The sequence below is a fragment of the Thalassophryne amazonica genome, chromosome 4, assembly GCF_902500255.1.
Source record: "Thalassophryne amazonica chromosome 4, fThaAma1.1, whole genome shotgun sequence".
Lineage (NCBI taxonomy): Eukaryota > Metazoa > Chordata > Actinopteri > Batrachoidiformes > Batrachoididae > Thalassophryne > Thalassophryne amazonica.
The window spans coordinates 86,490,065-86,515,895 of NC_047106.1; the positions used below are offsets into that span (position 1 = coordinate 86,490,065).

General features: G+C 42.0%; 1 protein-coding gene and 1 long non-coding RNA gene across 3 annotated transcripts in view; one reads left to right on the plus strand and one right to left on the minus strand.

The window, feature by feature from the left end:
- Positions 1–5,661: 5,661 nt before the first annotated feature.
- Positions 5,662–25,831, minus strand: part of zgc:113149 (uncharacterized protein LOC541363 homolog) — a 50,600-nt gene continuing 30,430 nt past the window's right edge. For both annotated transcript variants that reach the window (XM_034168207.1, XM_034168206.1), the window contains exons 6-8: positions 12,605–12,658; positions 10,954–12,193; positions 5,662–7,383 (exon numbers count right to left, since the gene is read on the minus strand). In XM_034168207.1, the coding sequence (XP_034024098.1) occupies positions 11,187–12,193; positions 12,605–12,658 (1,061 nt within the window). In that variant the 3' untranslated portion in view covers positions 5,662–7,383; positions 10,954–11,186. The remainder of the gene's footprint in view (positions 7,384–10,953; positions 12,194–12,604; positions 12,659–25,831) is intronic.
- LOC117508447 lies at positions 12,022–24,177 on the plus strand. The gene is made up of 3 exons (XR_004560094.1): positions 12,022–13,111; positions 23,240–23,249; positions 24,168–24,177. It is a non-coding gene; the product is annotated as an uncharacterized LOC117508447 (long non-coding RNA).

Sequence of the window (25,831 nt, forward strand, 5' to 3'; positions counted from 1 at the left end):
CATGTTTAAAAGTATAATAAAAATACTGAACTGTCAAAATGAAGCGGCTGCCCCCGCGACCCGACTCCGGATAAAGCGGAAGAAAATGGATGGATGGATGGATAAAATACAATTATCCTTTTTGTTCATTCACCCCTTTAATATAACATCACTACAGGAAGAGACAAAACCAACAGAAGGGGTGTGCAGAGAGTGTAATGCCCACACTGAGATGGGATGATATGGCTCTATGTGGTTTTGATGTTTGATCACATCTGTAAGAAATGAAACCACTATATCCCTGAAGAACACACCAACCTTTCACCATATTTAATCCACGTTTGATCTAAACTTAAACACTTGTACCCTTCCTCATCACAGAGGGATTGCCTTGATGAAGATGTAAGCGTTGGGCCCAGATTTCATCCTTGACTTTTACAGTTTTTCTGTTGCTAAAACACTAAACCCTCCTGTCTGAACCAAAGGCTCAGTTGCCTGAACCCACTGATTGAATCAGTCACTCTTGGCAAAACCATAAGCACGTTTCACCTGTTTAGACACAACTTGCCAACACATTTTCATTGTGATGCACCTGTGCTGCTTAATGGTGAGCACAGGTGGCAAAAGTCAAACACAGTTAAAGCACTGGCGTCACCAGTTGCACACAACTCAAAATTGATCACACTTGTGGCCAATGATGTGAGGGAACATATATAAGCCAGTTCACAGAGCACTGGTTTGTGAGGCATGACAATGGATAGAAATCTGAGAGGTGGTCAGCGAAGACAAAGAACAGTAATATCTGATGAAATCAGAGCTACTGTGATTGACCGTGTTCTTGTCCACAGTATGAGCATGAGGGAGGCCGGACAAATGGTCCAACAAACATCAGTAGATTCACTGTCCACCAGAATCCCAAGATTTATGTTGACAGGAATTACTGTATGACTATACTATATATAAATACATATTTCAGTACATCACTGTGCCAATGTACTGTAGTACAGTTTTTCTCAATTGCTAAGACACATTTCTCGAAAACTGCTGCTCTTTTCTCTAAACACAAAACCCATTTTTCAAGCTACATTCACAAAACCCTGGACTGTTCTTGCAAAACCAAACTTTCACCTCAAAACAATTCAATCTGTGCTCAAAACTTAACTATGTTGTCAAATTGTGCCCCGAGTCAATCAAAATTAAAAACACTACTACTGAGCAGTTTCTAAACACTACATAGAAAAATAGGAAATACAATGTTCAGAACATGAAGCTGTAGAAATAAATGTTTATTGTTCAGTGTAGGCTAAATGCATGTTGCAAAACAAAAAACCTGTGCATTTAGCACTTGTACATAGTTTAAAAAAGTACAAAAACATACATGGAATACTAGGCCTACAAACAGATTAACCCTCCATTACAATACTACAGTACACTGGCACAGTGATGTACTGAAACATGTATTTCCTTACTGTATACTGCAACACATTAGGCCTGCTGTATAGTAAGTAAGTCCCTTCGGCTGCTCCCTTGTTCTGCACTCGGGGTCGCCACAACAAATCCAAGGTGGATCTACATGTTGAATTGGCACAAGTTTTTATGCCGGATGCCCTTCCTGATGCAACTCCACATTACATGGAGAAATGTGGTAGGGATTTGAACCCGGAACCTTCTGAACTGAAACCAAGCACATTAACCACTGGACCACCACCCCTGCAACATAAGCCTGCTGTATACAAGTGCTAAATGCATATGATTTCTGTTAGTTTTTGTACTGTACAAGTGTTACATGCTCGTACATGTAAATGCACAGGATTTGTGTTTGTACTTTTTTGTACGAGTGCTAAATACACAGGTTTTTTTTGGGGGGGGGGGGGGGGGGGGGGCAACATGCATTTAGCCAACACTGAACAATAAACATTTATTTCTACAGCTTCATATCCTGAGCATTGCATTTTCTATTTTCCTATGTAGTGTTTAGAGACTGCTCAGTAGTTTTTTTTTTTTATTTTGATAGACTCGGGGCACAATTTGACAACATAGTTCAGTTTTTAGCACAGACTGAACTGTTTTGAGGTGAAAGTTTGGTTTTGCAAGAAGAGTCTGGGGTTTTGTGAATGTAGCTTGAAAATTGGGTTTTGTGTTCACAGTTTAGAGAAAAGGAGAGCAGCTTTCGAGAAATGTGTCTTACCAATTGAGGAAAACTGAGGTTTTGCAGGTACTCCAGATAAAATGGATGTATTCCAAATTTTGCACACAATTTTTATTCATTTATTTATTGTACGTATACAAAGTAAATGTAAGCAATCTTGACTACAGGGTTCCCACAACAAAACCACAGTCAGGTCCATAAGTACTTGGACAGTGATGTTCTTTTTGTAAATTTACCTCCGTACACCACCACAATAGATTTGAAACAAGATGTGGTTGTAGTGTAGACTTTTAGTTTTAATTCAAGAGGTTTAACAAATGCATTAACTATTTAGGAATTGCAGAATTTGAGTTCCTCCATTTTTAGACCCCATAAATGGACAAACAAAATATAAGTATTCTTATGAATACAAATGATTATTTAACAGCCAGGGTATAAAAAAAAAAAACACGTCAGGGGATGGATACATACACTTTACTGGACTTACATGGACTTTATTTAAATCAATCGTTAAGAAATACCAAAAGCAGCCAACCTCCTCTGTGCACGTCTGATCCCGTCAGAGCACGAAAGGTAAGCAGCATTGGTCCTTGCTAGATATCATCTGCGCACACCTGGCACAGTGATGTCACCTCTGCACACTGAGAGGATTCGGCTGCACCCACAGCCACAAGTAGCAGAGGATGCAGCCAAGTCCTCTCCGTGTGCGGCAGGCTTTAGGAAAACCAGGGGCTGTGAGTTTCTACAGGTAAAACTGGAGTTGGGTCAAGAATGGTATCCAGTGTAAAACTTGTGCCACATCTCAGTGGAGGTCTGTACTGGATCTGCTTTGGTGACCCTGTACAAACAATGGCAGCCTAAAGATGAACATTTAGAAATACAGTGTGGTAAATCTGTCTGGAGTAGGTAGTTCTCAAAAACAAGTTACAGGATTCTGGAGAAGCTGTTTGTAATCACAGCTACTTGGTGGAGTGCAGAGAGAAAAATTTTAATACAATAAAACACCAGACCTAGACCTCAGTCTAGGTGATTCACCCTGATTTGTATTTATTCGTGCTATGTTTGAAGGGGCCCTTAAGCAATTGAATTAATGCAAACATTCTATTCTACAAGCATATCTTAATTTCAAGTCAAAATGTATTTCCAAAAGTAATTGTTTTTCCAGCTTTTTAAAGACTGTGTATGGTAATGACTGAAAGGTCTAATGTTTGTCTCTGGGTTGTTACTTGAGTTATTTCCGTCACATTTCTGTCTTTGGAAATTTGGAATTTCTGTATGTAACAACTGGAACATCTGCCTTTCATAGATGACATTAACTCTGCCTCTTACTCTGGTGTGCACTGAGTTCCGCATTATCTGTCATTGTTTTTTACATTACACCTGCTTATATATATATATATATATATATATATATATATATATATATATATATATATATATATATATATGTATATATATATATATATATGACTCCAGAAAATGTTTTTATATACATTGCATCCACAGTATTTGGCATGCTTCACTTATTCCCCACTGTGTGTGTGTGTGTGTGTGTATGTATATATACTTTATTCTCAGTATTTGGTTGAAGGAAAAACCACATTGCTTGGTGTTACAAAAGTTATTTGGTCAAATAGACAACCAAACACACACACACAAAAAAACAAAACAGTTTTCCCCCTAAAAAGGGTCATACAGCAGAGGTCAGATGCCCAACCACTCCTTGTTCACTCTGGGAAGCAGAATGCCTGAAATAACATCAATGACAGGCCGTTTCCACATGTTCCTTCTGGTGATTTGAAAGCCTTTTGTGGTTTCTGTGTGTAGTCATTGTTCAGATTTTGTACAATTGTCCAAATAAACACTTGAAAATTATGAAGCCAAATGTTTCCCAAAATGTGTTCACGATTTAAAGTGAAGCATTCAAAGTTGTTCAACAGATCTCAAAGTAAAAGCTGAGAACACACAGATGTTTGTTTCTCCATATCTGAAACCACTTTATTAATGTTGCCAGAACTAAGTCAACCAGCCAATTCCACTGCTCAAGAGTTATTAGTACAGGAAGCCACCAAACATAGGCTTTAAAAATCAACTGGGGTTATTTCAAAGTACATGCAGCTTCAAAGCCACATGTTCAGAGCAGAGGTGCCCAAACTCTTTCTTTTGAAGGGACATCATCTGGCCACAGACCAAACGTAAATGCCAATGTTGCGTTAATTACAATTAACAGTATTATGTAGGAAATTACTGTACATCTAAAATAAGTACACTACTGTTGAACAGTAATTAATTCATTTACAGAGAATTTATCCGTTGCTGTGAAAGGTAAAAATAGAGAAGATTGGCTGAATGTGGCCCGTGTGACCCACACTGAGTTGCCGACAGAGACAGAAGTTTGCTTCAGCTACGTCATCTTGCCCGCAGGGTTGTGTGGCTTTTGTAACAGTGCTTTCGAACATAACAGCTATTGAAACAATTAAGTAGTAAGTTAATTTCTCAGACTTTGCATATTTCTGTGCAGAAGTGGTCTCTTATCTCTCTCACGGATCACATTCACTGCATGTACCTTTTTTGACCAGCAAAAATGGTGACAAAGGTCAGTTTGTTTGTACAGGGGTCAAAAGCTAAAGTTGCTCCAATTTTGGTGAAAATGATGCAAATTATTGGTTAATAGGGTTCTAAAAAGTAATAGTTTACAGCATCTGTCATGCTTAGTTATCATGTTACGGGGTAACATATCATACGTCATAGAATCCAATGTACATTGACCTTGTTTGACCTTCACTTTGGAGACCAAGCATTCAACACAGTCAAAACTATTCCATTTATTAATCCTTTTATTTCAACCAATAATTTGCATCACGTTTTACCAAAATTAGAGCAACTTTAACTTTTGACCCCTGTACAAACTGAAACTGATCTTTGTCACCATTTTTGCCGTTTTTATCCCATAACTCCAGAACATTCAGTCATAGATAGTCCAAACTATACCTTTTTGGAAGTGTTATGATCAGACAAATACTGTGGTATAGTTTTAAACATGGTTGAAGCATTTTTAAATTTTGACCCCTGTGTAATTCTTTATTGACCCCTGTAGCTCATTAGAGGTCAGCTCCAGGATGCCCCCATATCTGAAAATAAAGTTTTTAGAATGTGTGCCAAATTTGATGCTTTTTTATCACAAAATGAACAATTGTTTTTCTATGCCGCCCCACTACTAATGAAAATGACTGTAGCAAACCATGATGGTAGTTGTCACTATTCTGCAATGTGGGATAATTTAATTCCATGTATATATAATATAAACCCCTTTTATTAAACACTCACCAATCAATACGATGTGCTCAACAATCATGATTCTTTCATTCATTCATCCATCCATCCGGGATCCGGGTCGGCAGCTCTAGCAGAGGACCCCAGACTTCCCTTTCCTGGGCCACACTGACCACCTCTGACTTGGGGATCCCGGGGTTGTCAAGGTATCATTCACAATGTTCACTCTCAAATACATAATAAAAAGAAATGCACGTGAAAAATAGTATTTACATGTATTTTTTTTAATTTAATGAAACATCAGATCTTCCATATAATTGACCAGCAAATGTAAATTAGATGATCTGTGCAAATCTATTCTGCACATGACAATTCTGTCAATCAAAAGATTTAAACTGAATAATAATAATTAAAAAAAACCTGCACTATTTTGTTAAAAGAATAAAATGAGCACAGTACTAACAAACCCCAGGAACTTGAAATGCCAAAAGTGGTGACATTACCTGTAGTTGTGGTGTCACGACTAATCTGAAAGTGAACACAACTTCCATATTTACGTTAACAAAAAAAAGTCTAAGAAAGAAGTTAAAAATGGAAAGGCTTTACGTCGCCTGCTGTATAAAGTGTCACATTCTTCACAATAACCTTTAAGAAAGTCCAGGTGCAGCAGTATGGTGCCTTGCTCAAAGTCACTTTATTAGGATCCATGACAGTCCCTGGGATGGCACCAGATTTTTTTTTATTATCGAGATCTAATTGGGGCTTATTGTTCTGACTGCCATCATGCATAGTTCTAAAGTTAATGATTCTGACTATCGTTCCATCCGCCACCGAGTACACAATCCTGGATTCTTTCAGGCCAGTTTAACGCCACACAGAATGGCAGCTAACAGTCAGGATTTGAGTGGGCTGGAACAGTTAAATGCATCTAAAATTAAGAGCACAACCTGAATAAAAATCCTTTCTTCCACAAGAAATGATGAATCAGCTTGTTTGGATTTCTCAGCCATTACACAGTTAGGTCCAGCGCGTGCCCATTTTCAGGCACTCCCCAATAAATCGTCTCTAAAATGTTGTGCAGGATATGATTTGCATTTTCATTGAGTTCTATCCTTGTCCATTTCTGTAATTTGGCAATACATCCGTAACACATCCTGCTACTCAAATCACACTGATACAGAAGTGAATAACAGGCTTCTAATTTACACGTGACCATCTATGTGGCAGACAGAGCGTCTGAGACTGACCTTAGAGAAAAGCTACAATCACACTGTGCATGGAATGCAGGTGTCATGAGGAATGACACCAATGTGAGCAGTGCCCTTGAGCAAAATACCAAACTCTACATTACTGCAGTGTTGTTTTGAGTCCAGAGGCCATGTCTGGAGTTCATATGCAGACAAGGGCATTTAGTTTCTGCAGAATTCTTCAGTTTGTTCAGTCGTCCACAGCATTAAGGAGGACAAATGCCAAATCACAGACTTTTCTTGGGGGGGGGTTCCACCCCGTCGTAGTGTTGCTCTTCCACACATCTGCCTTGAAGTAATTCAATTCATTTTTTCCCTAAACAGAAAATGTTCAGGGATGAGAGTCACTACAGGGGAAAAATAAAACCAAAATAAGGAAGCTTTAAGTCATTCAGGAGTGAAGTGAAGGGGGGAGGAGAAGACACTCAATGTAACAGTTTTCTTTTTAAGTTGTACTAAGTCCTACTGTTCTTGAATCAAGGAGTAAATTTCATCCTGTGTGGTGTGTCCAAAGCACAATCCAAGAGCCTGATGGCACGATTTCCCCAAAAGGCCTTGGGTTTCGCTAACAGAGTCCTCTTCATTCTGTGGCATGACAAAGGACCTTGTCCAAAACACCAACCACAGTGTCCAGAAGATGCAACACCTCTCACATCCACACACAGAAAATCAAGTTGAAAAATGTTCAGCTGATGTATGAAATAAAACAACCTTTAGGGTATGGGCTTCAGATGGCTGCGCTTCGGCTCATTTTCAGAGACCTGGGGCCTCATGTACAGGATGTGCGTAGGCTCAAAAAAACGTGGCATACGTCTGTCTCCATGCCAACGTTCAGATGTATCCAAACTGAAATGACCGTGGAAATGTGCGGTGCGTCACACAAAAATCCTGGCTGGCGTACGCACGTTTCTACAGCTGCTGTTTCACTGCCGACAGGTAGAGGTGATGCTGGGAACCGTTAATAGTGTGAAAATAAGAAGTCAGAGTGATGTGCACATCAGCACGTGCACTGATGAACATTTAAACACATCCACGTGTTTGCAAATATATGGGAGGATATAAAACTATGCCCAAAGTAATGCGTAAAATGACACTAACAGTGGCTGCGTTAGCGTTGTTAGAGGACCTTGTAAATGGTGCAATCCGGCGTGAGCGGGTATTAGGAATGCAAGGATTTACTTACAAATAATGATAATTGGCTCATAAACCAATTTCAATTACAAAGGCCACTGTTACTGGAGTTGCGCGCAGAACATGGCTGGCCCAGAGCGCAATACAGCGAGGAGTCAGCGGTTGTCTGTGCCCACACACATGCTGAACACGCTGGTCATCCTGGTAAGAGGCATTCCAGCGGAAGGTCGCTGATCATTCAACAGTGTGCCAGTCAACCTTGAGCCGAGCCATGCCAGCTGTGTGGAACGCAATCATCCAAATGTCATCCAGATATATCCCATTCCAACATTAAAGCACAATTTGCAGCGAGAGCCGGTTTCCTGAATGTAATCAAATTTGTTTTTGTTAACAGGGAACGATTCCATCAATGTTCAAATCATATGTGATGTGCAAATGCATCTAACCAACATCATGGCTGGGTGGCCTGGCTCGACTCATTCATCCTGACTAAATAAAGCCCCTTTCACAGCGGACCTGCTTCATGTGCTGTCATGACGACGCAGGAATGTCTGTGTCAGGTGCGTGCAGCAGGGTGGCAGAGAGGAGGTGAGAACGCAGAGGAGGATCTGCAGGCAGTTTGGCTGCAGCCAGACTGCACTTTGATTTCTCTTCTAGTTTATATTTGTTCTTGTGCAGGGCTGCGCTCTGATTTCTGTTATAGTTTATCTTTCTTCCTTTGACCGTGAGCTGCGTGCGCACGAATAACTGTCCGTGTGTAAATATGGAGATGTGTGGAGTTATACTGGATATGGACATGTCCTGTTTCTGCCAACCAGTCTGTGAGCAGGACTTTTATGGACTTTATTTAAACAGCTGTGAGAGAATTTAAGAGTGAGGAGCTACAGCAGCAGCCAGGCTGAGCATTTTTTACTGCATTGTGTACATGGTATGAAAACAATACTGCATGATTTATACTTCAGGAACAATGGAACACAACAGGAATCATATACTCAACAAAAATATAAACGCAACACTTTTGGTTTTGCTCCCATTTTGTATGAGATGAACTCAAAGATCTAAAACTTTTTCCACATACACAATATCACCATTTCCCTCAAATATTGTTCACAAACCAGTCGAAATCTGTGATAGTGAGCACTTCTCCTTTGCTGAGATAATCCATCCCACCTCACAGGTGTGCCATATCAAGATGCTGATTAGACACCATGATTAGTGCACAGGTGTGCCTTAGACTGCCCGCAATAAAAGGCCACTCTGAAAGGTGCAGTTTTGTTTTATTGGGGGGGATACCAGTCAGTATCTGGTGTGACCACCATTTGCCTCATGCAGTGCAACACATCTCCTTCGCATCATCCGTGAAGAGAACACCTCTCCAACGTGCCAAATGCCAGCGAATGTGAGCATTTGCCCACTCAAGTCGGTTACGACGACGAACTGGAGTCACGTCAAGACCCCGATGAGGACGACGAGCATGCAGATGAGCTTCCCTGAGACGGTTTCTGACAGTTTGTACAGAAATTCTTTGGTTATGCAAACCGATTGTTCCAGCAGCTGTCCGAGTGGCTGGTCTCAGATGATCTTGGAGGTGAACATGCTGGATGTGGAGGTCCTGGGCTGGTGTGGTTACACGTGGTCTGCGGTTGTGAGGCTGGTTGGATGTACTGCCAAATTCTCTGAAACGACTTTGGAGACGGCTTATGGTAGAGACATGAACATTGAATATACAAGCAACAGCTCTAGTTGACATTCCTGCTGTCAGCATGCCAATTGTACACTCCCTCAAATCTTGTGACATCTGTGGCATTGTGCTGTGTGATAAAACTGCACCTTTCAGAGTGGCCTTTTATTGTGGGCAGTCTAAGGCACACCTGTGCACTAATCATGGTGTCTAATCAGCATCTTGGTATGGCACACCTGTGAGGTGGGATGGATTATCTCAGCAAAGGAGAAGTGCTCACTATCACAGATTTAGACTGGTTTGTGAACAATATTTGAGAGAAATGGTGATATTGTGTATGTGGAAAAAGTTTTAGATCTTTGAGTTCATCTCATACAAAATGGGAGCAAAACCAAAAGTGTTGCGTTTATATTTTTGTTGAGTGTAAATTGGCGTTGCGTAATGTTGTATTGTGAGGGTGTGGCTTCCAGTCACATTGAGTACCGTTGCTTTGCCCTGACCTGCGTTGAAACCACTTCCTTTCTGCATCCTGTGCTCGACTCAGAAAAAATTAAATGTTTAATTTTTGGCACCCAATTCGCTTCATCCTTTGAGTCCATCACAGCGTTCTAGCATTGAGCTACATTGTCTCGGCACTAGGCTGCATCCACGTGGCGTCGTCATGATGCCGCACCTCGAAGTGGGCCCGGTGTGAAAGGGGCTTAATATCGTGGTTGAGGCAGCCCAGTCTCACACCTTTTTTTAAATGCTCCCGTCACGAGATGAGTGGCATTTCCGTGACATGGTTTTTAAAATTATACTATTCTCCCCCTAACCATAACCTCCCCAGACACTCCCATGTCACCTCACATTTTGTGCCCCGTCTGACACATGCACGATGAGTAAATAGTTTATTTGCCTAAATTGTTCCAAATGAAACCAGCACGGGCACATTTGGGCATGTGCACATTCAATTATGTTTTTGTTATTATTGTTTTTTTTTTTTGGTTTCTTTATCATGAAACTAGAGCTTCTTAACAAGATTGTCTCCGTGTTCAATATTTGTCAATAAATGTGTGTAATGTTGTGAATGTCTGTCAGCTGTGGCGCCCCTCACTTTCTTAACTTCAGAGTGTGTGCACTGCCGTTTCACATTTATTCCATTTGACAGGGTCCCAAATAAACTATCCCTGCGTGTCTCAGTCATTTCCAGTCATCTGCAGCTCACACTCTGTAGAATTTCTTTTCTGTGTTCATGTTGACTGATCTGACGGAGGGGAATTCCCAGCTCTCGGGGCTTATTTACAAGGATTTGCATATTTAAATAGGGGCGTGGAAAGGGAGGAGCTTGGTGCGCGTGCACTGAATTCGACATTCAGTGGGACGTACAAACGGAACACGCTTGGATTCATGCGTACGCACACTTTGATACATCTGGATATTTTCATGCTTACGCCAGTTTCTGGGTTTTGGCGTTCATTAAGAAATCTAGTCTTTGTACATGAGGCCTCTACCTTCTCTGCTCATTAGCCAGCGCATCCAATTGGCGGGGAGGGGGGAGAGATCCCTTAGAGTCTCTGACATTAATAAGATGTGAGATGTTTAAAACAAAAAGACAGCAGATGATGGCTGACTGCCAGTAATCTCACAAAAACTCAAGTGTCTGTATCAAACTGCCATCTCTGGCTCGTGGCCGCTGTACTTTCTGCTCTGAAAAACCAAACTCTCCTCTCGTCACCTTCACCCCTCAGAAGTGTGAGGCGAGGTGATGCTGAGTTGATACTTGTCCACTGATAGATTTCTCTCTGAGCATAGTCAGTGCAGTGTTGGAGAAATCCCTCAGGATGTCCACTGTCTCCCTCTGCAGGAGCAGGGACTCCTGCACAAACTCCTGTTGGCTCTCCACCAGCAGCTGCACCGACTGGGCCAGTGTCTCCAGAGACTGGGACACGGAGGCCAGGAGCATCCGGCTGGCCCGCTGCTGCTGCAGGCTCTGAGTGGCCAGCTGGGCCACTCGGTCCTGACTCCTGCGGGAGGACGCCCCGGGTGGGAGTGGATCAGATGGAATAGAACTCGAGGTGGATAAAGGATTCGGTGGAGGAGCTGAGGAGGAGGATGAAGAAGAGGGCATAGGTTGGTGAGAAATGGAGGAGGATGTGGACTGGGGTAAAGGAGGAACAGAAAAGGAAGGTGCAGAGGGAGCAGGGGACGAGGATGATACAGTTGGAGGTGCAGAAACAGGAGGAGCAGGAGCAGCAGAAAGAGGAAGAGGTGCAGGAAGAACAGGAGCAGGAGGTAGAATAGAAGAAGTGGAGGATGCTGCATGAGAGATAGAGTCATTAAGTGTTGAAGGTAAAGAGGAAGATGGGGAGGCAGGAGGGAGAGTAAATGAGAAGGAGGAAGGGGGGAAAGCAGAGAGGGAGGAGACAGTGATGCTGGAGTTAGAAGAGCACTGCAAAGGTGGAGGAGCAATAGAGGATGAAGCAGCATCAGAATCAGACAATACAGGATAGGCAGAGGAGGTGGAGGCCACAGAGGAGCAGGAAGGTCCAGAAGGAGGTCTGACAGTTGAGTTGTTCTGGACGTGGTTGTGATTCTGGTTGCTGTTGCTGTTTCTGGAGTAGGTGTAAATTGGCCTTATCCGTGGCAGACTGTTGTCAGGCAGGGGGTCCAGTGAGGCGGCAGCAGGTGGGGGGAAAGTGGAGCGGTAGGAGAACATGGAGTCATCATTGTCATCAAAGTCCATGGTGTGCTCTGGTAGATGACACAGACACAACACAAGTCAAACCTCCACTCATAGTCTCAAGGCTTAGTTTTTCCTTCTTTGTTCTTTATTTCAAGAGTACCATTCAAAAAAAAAAAAAAAGCATTGCTAAAAGTTCATTCACCGAGTTGGCAACATTACTGATTTCTGTACATTACAGATTTCTTTCTTTCCTTTTAACAAGTTTCCATCACTATCTAGAAATGGACACAACACACATGGCCAGAAAGCACCTTTGCAAGATGTCATGATGCCTTACAGACATTTAGATAACATTTACAAAACCTTGTGAAACGTTGTTATTAAATATTATTCTGAGTACATGTAACATACAGTCTGTACTAATCTCATGCAGGGAGTGCTGGGCTGAAAACAGCAGCTGTAAGAAACTACATTCTTACCTCCATCATCAGCCAGGTCTAAGTCAAATTCAGAGGAGGAATGGAAAGGCTCGCCTGCAAAAACACGGCAACGTCATATCACCATGGAGGGCTCAGCAGCAGTTGGAAATTTTGCAGTGCCAAAAACGTTTAAAAGACGCATGTCTTTTACAAAAAAGGAAAATGAAAAGGCACAAAAATCAAACTGCTGTCTTTGACCATGCCACTGTGAACAAACGCTTCTATAATCACTGTCAACACCAGACCTGCCAACCTTGAAGGAAGTCGAGTACGAGCTTTTTCATTGCCAGAAATCTGTACACATGCAAGAAACTGAAACATTTACAGCAGCTCTGGACAAACCCAGTCTTAATTTTGGCATAGTCATATTGCTTTGCAGTTTAGCTAACCGGGGACATAGTTTTAAGAAATTATGCCACCATGTTCAGCTCCAGCTAACAATCAAATTGTGCTCAATAATGAGGTTTGTGAACAGCATGTCTGCCCAACTGGCTAAAGAAAAGAGTTGTCACGACACCACAAAATTAACAGTTGATATAAATCACGATTCTCTGTAGCAAATTTGATTCAATGGAAGAAAAATGATTAATTCAACAAAAACAGTGGTCAAATACAGCTATTGTTTAACCAACAAAAACACCTATTACTTCAAGCTTTAATTGACAACCAATATTTACTAAATACATGCAATAAAATTGGATGAGCCAGATGTACAACAGATAAAGAAAAATATACAGCAATTAATTAAACTACGTGCTAGTTGATTTAGAATCCTTCTATATATCTAGTTATTAATGACAATCACATTACTTTCTGGAGAAGCCAAAACAAATGAGTTTCAATATTATGGTACTGTGCTACAAATTATTTGACCAGTAGATGTCAGAATTACAATGAGCTGCTGCAGTGACACCTAATGGAAACTGGAAGAAGAGAAACATCATATTTTAAATAATGCTCAGTATGGATTCAGAACAAAACATTCGATAGCTATGGCAATTATGAAATTAACAGAGAAAATATCAACAACAATAGATAATAAGGATTATTCATCATTGTCATCATTATTATATCTTTATCGACCTGAAAAACGCTTTTGATGTTATCGACCACTCAAGATTGCTTCACAAGTTACAACAATATGGAATTAGAGGTATTGCACATCAGTGGGTAAAAAGCTACTTAGAAAATAGAAAACAGTTTGTTCAGATAAATAATACTAAATCAGAATTGTGTAACATTATTTATGGTGTACCACAAGGGTCGGTACTTGGACCCAAACTGTTTATTTTGTATATCAATGATTTTGTGAATGAATCTAAAGTACTTGGCAGCATATTATTTGCTGATGATACATTATTTTACTCTGGATTAGATATACAGGAAGTAGTACAAGTGATAAATACAGAGTTGGAAAAAGTTAAACATTGGTTTGATATAAACAGATTGTCACTAAATCTTAATAAGACAAATTTCATATTATTTAATGACACAGTGGGAAATAATGTGTCATTAAAAATAGATGGAATGGACATACAAAGGGTAAAAGAAACAAAATTTCTAGGAGTCATGATTGATGAATATCTTACATGGAAGTCATATATAAATTACATAAAAGGAAAAATAGCGAAAGCCATTGCTGTTTTGCATAAAGTAAAATTTTCATTAAATAGTTATGGTTTATTAACATTGTACAATTCATTGATTGTCCCATATTTAACTTATTGTGTAGAAATCTGGGGATCAACATGTACAACTTATACACAACCATTATTTATTCTGCAGAAAAGAGCTTTAAAAATGATTAGTAATAGTCGTTTTAGAGATCCATCTAATCCATAATTCATTAAGTATAGGGTACTTAAATTTCATGATTTAGTTGATTTGAAAATATTACAAACAATGTATCAAGCTAACAAAAATACCTTACCAATAAACATTCAAAATATGTTTGAAAAAAGAGTAAGTAGTTATAATTTGAAAGGAATAGAAGTCTTAAAAAAAAAAAAAAACAAGATTCAGAACCAAAGTAAAGGAACGGAGTATTGCAGTGAATGGTGTAAAATTATGGAACAACCTCAACAAAGAAATCAAAGAATCAAGGTCGCTCAAATTATTTTAAAAATGTATTAAATTAGATGTATTAAGTAAGTATGAAACTATGAAATAAGTCAGTGGGCTGTGACCAAGCCTAGGGTGTGATCTGTTAGTGATGTCTAGAATGTTTTAAGTTTAAAATGTAACCTGTTAGGGACGTAATCTTTTAAACAATGGTTAAAATTATGAACTAAACCAGTGGTATGTGACAAGTCAAAAATGTAATCTGTTTAATAATGTTGAATAATGATACTTAAAATTGAAAGATTGTATTGTAAAAAGGGGCAGAAAATATAAGACTTGTTCTTCTCTCTGCTCCTTTTCATTCAAAGTCTTGTAAATTTCATTTCTGCTTTTGTCTTTTTCTTTTAAATGAATGAGAAAAAAAAAGAAAAAAAGACGTGACTATGACACTTCCAAGTAATGACACTTTTAATGAAGACAGAGTCACAGCTTCGTCGCCAAATGACTACAAGGCAGTTTTATAACCCCAATTCCAATTAAGTTGGGACGTTGTGTAAAATGTAAATGAAAACAGAATACAATGATTTGCAAATCCTCTTCAAGATATTTAATGTTCAAACTGATAAACTTTGTTTTTGTGCAAATATTTGCTCATTTTGAAATGGATGCCTGCAACACATTTCAAAAGAAGTGGGACAGGGCAACAAAAGACTGGGAAAGTTGATGAATGCTCAAAGAACACCTGTTTGGAAACAGGTCTGTCATTATTGAGTATAAAAGGAGCATCCCCAAAAGGCTCAACCGTTCACAAGCAAAGATGGGGCGAGGATCACCACTTTGTAAACAACTGCGTGAAAAAAATAGTCCAACAGTTTAAGAACAATGTTTTTCAACGTTCAATTGCAAGGAATTTAGGGATTCCACCATCTACAGTCCATAATATAATCGAAGATTCTGAGAATCTGGAGAACTTTCTACACGTAAGTGGCAAGGCCGAAAACCAACACTGAATACCCGTGACCTTCGATCCCTCAGGTGGCACTGCATTAAAAACCAACATCTTTGTGTAAAGGATCTTACCGTATGAGCTCAGGAACACTTCAGAAAGCCATTGTCAGTTAACACAGTTTGTCGCTACATCTACAAGTGCAAGTTAAAACTCTACCATGCAAAGTGAAAGCCATACATCAACAACATCCAGAAACGCCGCCACCTTCTCTTGGCCCGAGCTCATTTGAAATTTTTTTTAGGAAATCATGGACGTTGTGTCCTCCGGGCAAAAGAGGAAAAAGACCATCCAGATTGTTACCAGCACAAAGTTCAAAAGCCAGCATCTGTGATGGTATGGGGGTGTGTTAGTGCCCATGGCATGAGCAACTTGCACATCTGTGATGGCACCATCAATGCTGAAAGCTACATCCAGGTTTTGGAGCAACACATGCTGCCATCCAAGCAACATCTTTTTCAGGGACATCCCTGCTTATTTCAGCAAGACAATGCCAAGCACATGTTACAACAGCATGGCTTCGTAGTAAGACTGCAGGTACTAGACTGGCCTGTCTGCAGTCCAGACCTGTTGCCCACTGAAAATGTGTGACTCATTATGAAGCACAAAATACCACAATGGAGACCCTGGACTGTTGAACAACTGAAGTCGTACATCAAGCAAAAATGGGAAAGAATTCCACCTACAAAGCTTCAACAATTAGTGTCCTCAGTTCCCAAATGCTTACTAGGTGCTGTTAGAAAGAAAGGTGATTTAACACAGTGGTAAACATACCACTGTCCCAGCTTTTTTGAAACGTGTTGCAGGCACCCAGTTCAAAATGAGCAAATATTTGCACAAAAACAATAAAGTTTATCAGTTTAAACATTAAATATCTTGTCTCTGTGGTGTATTCAATTGAATATAGGTTGAAGAGGATTTGCAAATCATTGTATTCTGTTTTTATTTACATTTTACACAATGTCCCAACTTCATTGGAATCGGGGTTGTATTTAATCATACTCTATGCTGTTGTTTTCTCCTGCTGGTCAGCTTTCATTTTTATTACCAAAGCTAATGCTGCATCATGGCTAGCTGTCCCCGACCCAACAGGCTGTGTCCCAATTCAGGTTCTGCATGCTTCTAAGGGCAGTGTAACATGAAACTCTTCAGGCTTCATGATGTTGGACACAGTGGATGTCGAGCCCAGAGAGTATTTTGCTGACCACCACCTGACAACCTTGACAGCTGCACGTGACAAACTAGCGTAGTGGGTGTAAATTGTAGTTTTGTAATCATTTTTCAGTACATATACTTACTTCACTTTTGTTGGGGGGGTTCAGGCAATGACTCATAGTACCATTTGGATCATGAAGGAAACACCTGTTGCATGCTTCATTTTCAGGGGAAAGAAGGCTGCAGACTACGACCACGTTAAAATAAAGTCTTTGAAATGGGACAGCCTAGTCATGCCATTTATGATGTAAATGCCAAGGGATTACACCTTTAGATCCCTGCAGCTGCTGAAGTGGAACACAGCCACTGTCTGTGTTAGCGAGGTGCTGTGAAACGCTAGTTCATGACACAGTCAGGGTCAGTTAATGTACACTTCAAACAATGTTCATTCAGATCAGTGGTTGATACTCACCCTAAATTGTATCAGAGCATAAGTCACGCCTCTCAAAAAGGAAAAAAGATACACAAGTTGCACCAGAGTATGTCGTACCTTTATTTTGTATCATGAGCTGTTTGATGTGGATTTTTGTGCATTGTTGTAGTATATTATATGGTACATGAATTGAAACTCACTTATCTCCAAACAGTGTTTTCGGTGCTTCCGAGGTGAGTGCACTTGCTTTTTTGTTTCAGGTGTCATACTGAATATCTGCCTCTGAATGGGTTTTATGTCAGAGGAGAAGGCAAGGGGATATGGTGCAGTGACTGGTCAAACTCTTCTTCTGGTTTTGCTTTTCAGCAGGCTATTAATTCTAGCGTAGACTTGCACGCAGCACAACTACTCAGTAATTTACTTGAGCTTTTTTCTGTACTTTTGAGTGACAAATCATATCAGCTAAAAAGCATGTCTCGTCTGAAAACTAAGTACAGGTTGGCAGGTCTGGATGACTGATGTCTGCAGGTTTGAACTGAACTGAACCGACGGCAGTCTGCTGCAGGTGTAATCTGTCAGTTAGGTGTCTATGGTAGTGGGTGCTGGCTGGATTCTCTGCTGTCGTTGGACCCCCTGGTGGTGGACCGCTAGCTGGCGTGGTCTGTAGCTGCCGACTCCAGGTCTGCAGTGTTGAAGCCACCTGCTCTCAGATTGCGTTTGCAGACATCTTTGAAGCGAAGCGCAGGTCATCCTTTTGCTCTGGAGCCTGCAGCCAGCTCACCGTAAAGTACATCCTTTGGGATGCGGCCGTCCTTCATTCGCCTGATATGTCCAAGCCAGCACAGGTATCTCTGGTTCAGTAGGACAAACATGCTGGGCATCCCTGCCTTGGCCAGGACATCAGAGTTGGTGACACAGTCCTGCCAGGTGATGCCATGCAGTCTTCTGAGGCTGCACATGTGGAAGGCGTTGAGCCTGCATTCTTGGGGGGGGAGTAGAGTGTCCATGCTTCACTCCCGTAGAGGAGAGTGCTTAGCACGCATGCCTGATACACCCTCATCTTGGTGTTGATTGTGAACATGGTGTTGTCCCAGACTCTCTTCTTCAGGCGGGCCATCACTATCGATGCCTTGCCAATCCCCACGTTCAGCTCGGCGTTGAGGGAGAGGTTGCTGGAGATAATTGAGCCCAGGCAGGTGAATCGCTCCACCACTTCCAGGATGTGGTCAGCAATGATGATCCAGGGATTGCTGCTGATGTCCTGGTCCATGACCAGGGTCTTCTTTAGGCTTATGGTAAGCCCAAACTCACTGCAGGCATCCGCGAAGCAAGTAATCAATCTCTGTAGCACTTCCTCGGTGTGAGTGGTGAGGGCGGCAGAGTCTCCGAACAGCATCTCCCTGATGAGCACCTTTCATACCTTCATCTTTGCTTGGAGGCATGCTAGGTTGAAGAAGCCACCGTTGCTTCTACTGTGGAGGAAGATGTCATCTTTGGGCTGTTGGAAGGCGTAGCGCAGCAGCACGGAGAAGAACACGCCGAAGAGGGTCGGGGCGAGGACACACCCCTGCTTCACACCACTCCTAATTGGGAAGGAGTCCAAGGATGATCCGTCATACTGAACAGTGCTGCTCATGTTGTCGTGGAAGGATGTGATCATCCTCAAAAGCTTGGGGGGGACATCCAATCTGATGGAGAAGAGCAAAGGGTCCTTCTTGACTGACAGGTCAGGTCGATGAAGGCCATGAACAGTCGTCTCTGCTCCCGGCACTTCTCCTGCAGCTGCCTCAAGGAGAACACCATGTCAATGGTCTACCTGGTGGCTCTGAAGCCACACTGGGACTCCGGGTACACCCGCTCAGGGAGAAACTGCAGTCTGTTGAGGACAACACGGGTGAAGGCTTTGCCGACGATGCTAAGAAGTGAGATGCCACGTTAATTATTACAGTCGATGAGGTCCCATTTGTTCTTACATGATGATCTTGGCATCACGCATGTCCTGGGGTACTGTCCCTTCCTCCCAGCACTGTAACAGTAGCTCGTATAGGTGGTCCAGGATGGAGCTATCCTTGCCAGCTTTGACAACCTCAGGCGGAATGCTGTCACTGCCTGGAGTCTTGCCACAGGCTAGCGAGTCGATGGCCTTGCAGAGCTCTACTATGGTCGGTAGGGTGTCCAACTCCTCCAAGATGGCCAGTGGGTTGGTCTCCTCGATGGCTTTGTGAGTGACGATGTTCTCCCTGGAGTACAACTCCTGGCAGTGCTCCGCCCACCTCTCCATTTGTTGATTGCAGTCAGTAAGGACTTGACCAGAAGCAGACTTGAGTGGAGCAATCTTTATGGGGCTTGGTCCAAAAGCTTTCTTCATGCCATTGTACATCAATCAATCAATCAATCAATCAATCAACATTTATTTATAAAGCGCTTTACAGCACCGACTGGTGTCCAAAGTGCTTAACATTAAAAACACAAATTTACAAAATAAAACACATATAAAATAAAATTTTAAAACAACACATAAAAAAGAACATAAAAATAACAGAACATGTCACCTCCCCACTAAGTGTTAAAAGCCAGTTTAAATAAATAAGTCTTTAACTTATATTTAAAAAGTGCTAGGTCAGGAATAGTACGTAACTCAAGAGGTAGCTCATTCCACAGTCTGGGGCCAGCTACCGCGAAAGCATGATCACCCCAGCGTTTATATCTTGACCTTGGAACATCTAAGTAAAGCTGGCCAGATGCCCTTAACGTCCTACTGTAGGTGCGCAAAGTTAAAATTTTAGACAAGTAGGGAGGTGCAAGGCCATAAATAGCTTTAAAAACAAACATTAAAATTTTAAAATCAATTCTAAAACGAACTGGAAGCCAGTGGAGTGAGTATAGGATGGGCGCAATATGCTCACGTCTAGAAGTGTTTGTCAAAAGACGAGCAGCAGCATTCTGCACCAACTGGAGACGCGCAAGAGACGACTGATTAATGCCCGCATAAAGTGCATTACAATAATCAAGTCTGGAGCTGATGAAAGCATGAATGGCCGTCTCAAGATCACGTGTACTGAGAAAGTGCTTTATTTTAGCCAAGAGGCGAAGTTGGAAAAAACTAGCTTTGACAACAGAATTTATCTGTTGATCGAACCTCAAACAGCTGTCAAATATCACTCCCAAATTCTTGACAGCTGGTTTTACATAGTTAGCCAAAGCACCAAAATTTGGTGTTACCACATTTGGTATGCCAGTGCGCTCAAACACCATGATCTCAGTTTTACCATCATTCAGGTAAAGGAAGTTTCGGGACAGCCACTGCTTTACATCACGAATACAATTAAATAATGATGACAAAGCATCACTCCCATTAGTCCTCACAGGCAGATAGATTTGCAGATCATCTGCATAACAATGAAAGGACAAATTGTGCTGGGTTATAATTGACCCCAATGGCAGAATGTACAAAGAAAATAGAATCGGCCCAAGGACAGATCCCTGCGGCACTCCACAGCACAGAGGAGCAGTTGATGAGGAAAGGTCCCCAATCATGACAGAAAAGCTCCTTTCAGCCAAATATGATCTAAACCACTCAAGTGCAATACCATGAATGCCAATAAAATGTTCCAACCGGGAAACAAGTACTGTGTGATCCACAGTATCAAAGGCTGCTGTGAGGTCCAACAGAACAGGCACAGCAGGATTCCCTGCATCCACCGACAGAGTAATATCATTATGAACTTTTAAAAGTGCTGACTCAGTGCTGTGTCGCGATCTAAACCCAGACTGGAATTTTTCAAGGATGAGATTGTCTTCTAAAAATGATTGTAACTGTAAAAAGACAACCTTTTCTAAAACCTTAGATAGAAATGGCAGATGAGAGACAGGTCTAAAATTGGATAAAACTGATGAGTCCAGGTGAGGTTTTTTAAGAAGAGGTCGAACCACAGCATGTTTAAAAGCAGCTGGAACAGACCCTGACCTAAGGCAAGCATTGATAAAAGTTAGGAGACCCGCCCCAACAGTATTAAAAGCCTCCTTCAGCACCTTAGCTGGAACAACATCAAAAGGACAACTTGTGGATTTTATGTGTTTTACAACATCAGCGAGAGATGCAAAAGAAATGGGCTCAAACTGTTCGAGCACAGCAGAATGTGCACGAGGAGCAGACAACTCAACATTACAGTTCTGATCAGCGTTCTGTCTGACTGATGAAACCTTATCAATAAAAAACTGAAGAAACTCCTCACAGGTTGTGGTTGTAGCGTCCAACAAAACAGAGGTGTGTGGATTTACAACTGAGTTTATAGTCTGAAATAACACACTGGGACGATGACAACTGCTCGAAATAATATGAGACAGATATTGTGCTTTTTCCTCCTTCACAGCCTTTTCCATTTTCTCTCCGCCCGTCTGCAGCGTTGCCTGAGGGCACGGGTCGTGGCATTTAACCAGGGGTCGGATTTTGATTTCCTGGATTTGCAGCGCATCGGTGCAACAGAGTCCAAAATGACTGTGCATGTAGAGTGGAAAGAAGAGAGGATGTTATCTGGGAGTAATGGAGAAACCAGTCCATTCATGGCATAAAACTGAGAGTCCATGAAGGCAGCAGCAAAGTCCCCCGCTGTCGAGGAGGTGACCAAACGGCGGCGAGAGACAGGAACAAGTGGCTTACTAGCAGATGGAGGAGCAATAAATTCAAAAATAACAGGAAAGCGATCTGAAATAGCAATGTCTGATATGTCCTTAAGTGAAACTGAGAGCCCAAAAGAAATAACCAGGTCCAAGGTGTGTCCAAGATTATGTGTTGGTCCATCCACAACTTGTGTTAGACCAAAAGAGTTCAGGAGGCTTTTAAAATCATCAGCCAGCTGATTAGAAGGACAACAGATATGAATATTAAAATCACCACAGACCAAAAATTTGTCATATTTTGGGATAAAATCTGCCAGAAACTCAGAAAACTCCTGAATAAAATCCTTATTAAATTTTGGTGGACGATAAACAACAGCACAGAGCACAGGACAGTCGAACTCCATCACAAACAACTGAAGTTCAAAAGTGGAGTAGACATTAGAAGATAAAAATCGGCATTTAAAACTGTCTTTAAAAACCGTGGCCACACCACCGCCTCGACCTGATGCTCGCGGGGAGCTGAAAAACGAGCAGCCGGGGGGGAGGAGCTCAGAAAAGGCGCTATTTTCACCTGGTTTCAACCAGGTCTCCGTTAACAGGAGAAAGTCCAGATCACGACTGGAGAAAAAGTCATTCAAAATGAAAGTCTTACTTGTGAGTGACCTTGTGTTGACGAGTGCCACACGGACTGAGCGCACGTCAGTCTGCTGGGAGACACGACCGAGCGGGCGCAGGTTTTCCTGCACGCAGCCACGACTGCAGCTCCTCACAGGACGGCGACGCGGAAGTGGAGACCCGGCACCCCGGACAACCGGCCGGAGCCACCGATAGCGAAAAGTCATGGACTTTGTCACAGGCAGCCAATGTCTGGATGTCTTGACACAGCACTAGCCAGTGCTAGTTGGCACATCGCCGGGCTGTCCACTGGGCATTTCTCCAGGCTTTGCATAGAGCAGTAAGAGTCTTCTCTGAGGGCTCTCTCTTGTATGTGAGGAGAGCAGTTCACTTGGCTGCAATGACGGGCTCCATCTTGACAATTCCTGTTCAAATCAGTCTTCACTCCTCCTCTCTCTTCCCAAAAATGACTGAGGCAGCCTGGTACACAGCATCACGGATGTAGTTCCACCGTGATGCGGCGCTATCGGTGTGGCAGTCCTCGAGGACACTATCAATGGCTCTGGCAAAGCGCTGACGCAGTTCTGGCACTGATGTCCTAGCTGTGTTGTTTGGGAGGATGGTTCTTCTGCCTGGAATAGTGGATTCGTCTGGACAGAAGACACACTTTGCTGAGTACCAGAGAGTGGTCGATGTTGCAGTCAGCGCTGTGGTAGCTGCGTGTGATGAGCACCCGGTTCAGCAGGGAACTCCTGGTGATGATGAGGTCCAGCTTGTGCCAGTGACAGGACCTGGATGCCTCCAGAACACTCTGTGCTGTGGCTTGGTGGGGAAGAAGGTGTTAGTGAGGCAGAGGTCATGGTAGGAGCAAAGCTTGAGTAGTCACTGACCGTTCTTGTTGAGCTTGCCAATGCCAAAGTGTCTGATTAATTGGGGTCTGTACCCACTCGGGAATTAAAGTCACCGAGCAGGAACAGACGCTCCTTTTCAGGAATCTCTTGAATCCTGGCCTTGAGCTCCTCGTAGAATGCATCCTTTGCCTCAACTATAGAGCAGAGTGTGGGAGCGCAGACGCTAAGGATGCTCACTGATCCAGAGAAGCTTGCAAGGCGGTGAGAGAGGATTCAATCTGATCCCGCAGTTGGTGGTTCGACAGAGGACAGGAGCGAATTCCAACACCGTAGAGCTGGTGCTCATCTGGCTCCTAGCGCAGCTATGTCAACGTTGAGTCTCTTTAGCTTGCGGCCAATGAGTGCCGTTTTCCTGGCATTGTTGATTTGCTGGAGGTCATCAGAGAGGCCGGGACACATAGTTCTGGCGTTCCAGGTTGCCAGCCTCAAGGCGGGCTAATCTGACTTCTTTCATTTGTTGCTTGGTGTAGAAATTATGATCTGGCTTTTGGACTACTCTCCAAGCACCCATTGAAGTGGGCAGACTGTGGTGGGTCAACACCTTATTGGCCAGGGGCTGCCCAGCTTGAGGCGAGTGGTAACTAGCCAGTCGGACATGATGATCCCCCCCACCATCAAAAGACAACCCGTAGTGATAAGATATACATATATACTGACCGATCTATTTAAAACACTGAAAAAATGCAAAATCATAAGGGCATATCTGTCTAGCTTTTAGTAAAAATATCACATTACACTTAATATAAGATAAATTAACTTGAGTAAAATTTCAGTAAGATACATGGATTTGGGTTGTTTTTTTTTAAAGAAATATACTACTCACCGTAAGATTTTTAAGCTGCTGTGTTGTTTGTAAAATATGTAACACTTCCTAACACTAGCAAATTGAAACTCTAAATGAGTTTTCCCAACTAATTTCTAAAAATATTAAGTGAATTTTAATTGGTTTCACTGGCAGATTTTTTTCAACAAGTAAACAAGGTGTATTTAAACTTCTAAACAATAACAAACAAATCTGCCAATAGAACAAGCTAAAATTCAGTTAAAATGTCTTGAAATAAGGTGTTTAAATTAGCTGAGAGAACACTGCAATATATTTAACTATAAATAAGAAGTGTTACTTTCTTTAACGTTAAATAACAGCTTGAAAATTCTATGGTTGGAAAAAGCTTGTTTTGTCTCATATGAATCAAAACAAGTGATTTTAAGAGGTATTATCTAAATGCAAGTAACTACAGTGGGGTAAAAAAAAAATATTTAGTCAGCTTCTGATTGTGCAAGTTCTCCTACTTAGAAAGAAGTCTGTAATTTTCATCATAGGTACACTTCAATTATGAGAGACAAAATGAGAAAAAAAATCCAGGAAATCACACTAAGATTTTTAAAGAATTTATTTGTAAATTATGGTGGAAAATAAGTATTCGGTCACCCACAAACAAGCAAAATTTCTGGCTCCCATAGACCTGTAACTTCTTCTTTAAGAAGCTCTTCTGTCCTCCACCTGTTACCTGTATTAATGGCACCTGTTTGAACTCATTATCTGTATAAAATACACTTGTCCACAGCCTCAAAGTCAGACTCCAAACTCAACCACAGCCAAGACCAAAGAGCTGTCGAAGGACACCAGGAAGACAATTGTAGACCTGCACCAGGCTGGAAAGAGTAAGTCTACAATAGTCAAGCAAGTTGGTGTGAATAAATTAACTGTGGGAGGAACTGTAAGAAAATGTAAGACATACAAGACCATTGATAATCTCCCTCGATCTGGGGCTCCATGCAACATGTCATCCCATGGGGTCAAAATGATCATGAGAACGGTGAACAAAAATCCCAGAACTACATGGAGGGACCTGATGAATGACCTGGAGATAGCTGGGACCAAAGTAACAAAGGCTACACACTATGCAGAGAGGGACTCAAGTCCTGCAGTGCCAGTACATGTCCAGGCCCGTCTGAAGTTTGCCAGAGAGCATATGGATGATCCAGAAGAGGATTGGGAGAATATCATGTGGTCAGATGAAACCAAAATAGAACATTTTGGTAAAAAACCGACAAATCGTGTTTGAAGGAAGACGAATGCTGTGTTGCATCCCAAGAACACCATACCTACTGTGAAGCATGGGGGTGGAAACATCATGCTTTGGGGCTGTTTTTCTGCAAAGGGGACAGGATGACTGATCTGTGTTAAGGGAAGAATGAACGGGGCCATGTATCATGAGATTTTTAAGCCAAAACCTCCTTCCATCAGTGAGAGCATTGAAGATGAACGTGGCTGGGTCTTCCAGCATGACAATGATCCCAAACACACCGCTCGAGCAACGAAGAAGTGGCCCCTTAAAAAGCATTTCAAGGTCCTGAAGTGGCTAAGACAGTCTCCAGACCTCAACCCCATAGAAAATTTGTGGAGGGAGTTGAAAGTCCATGTT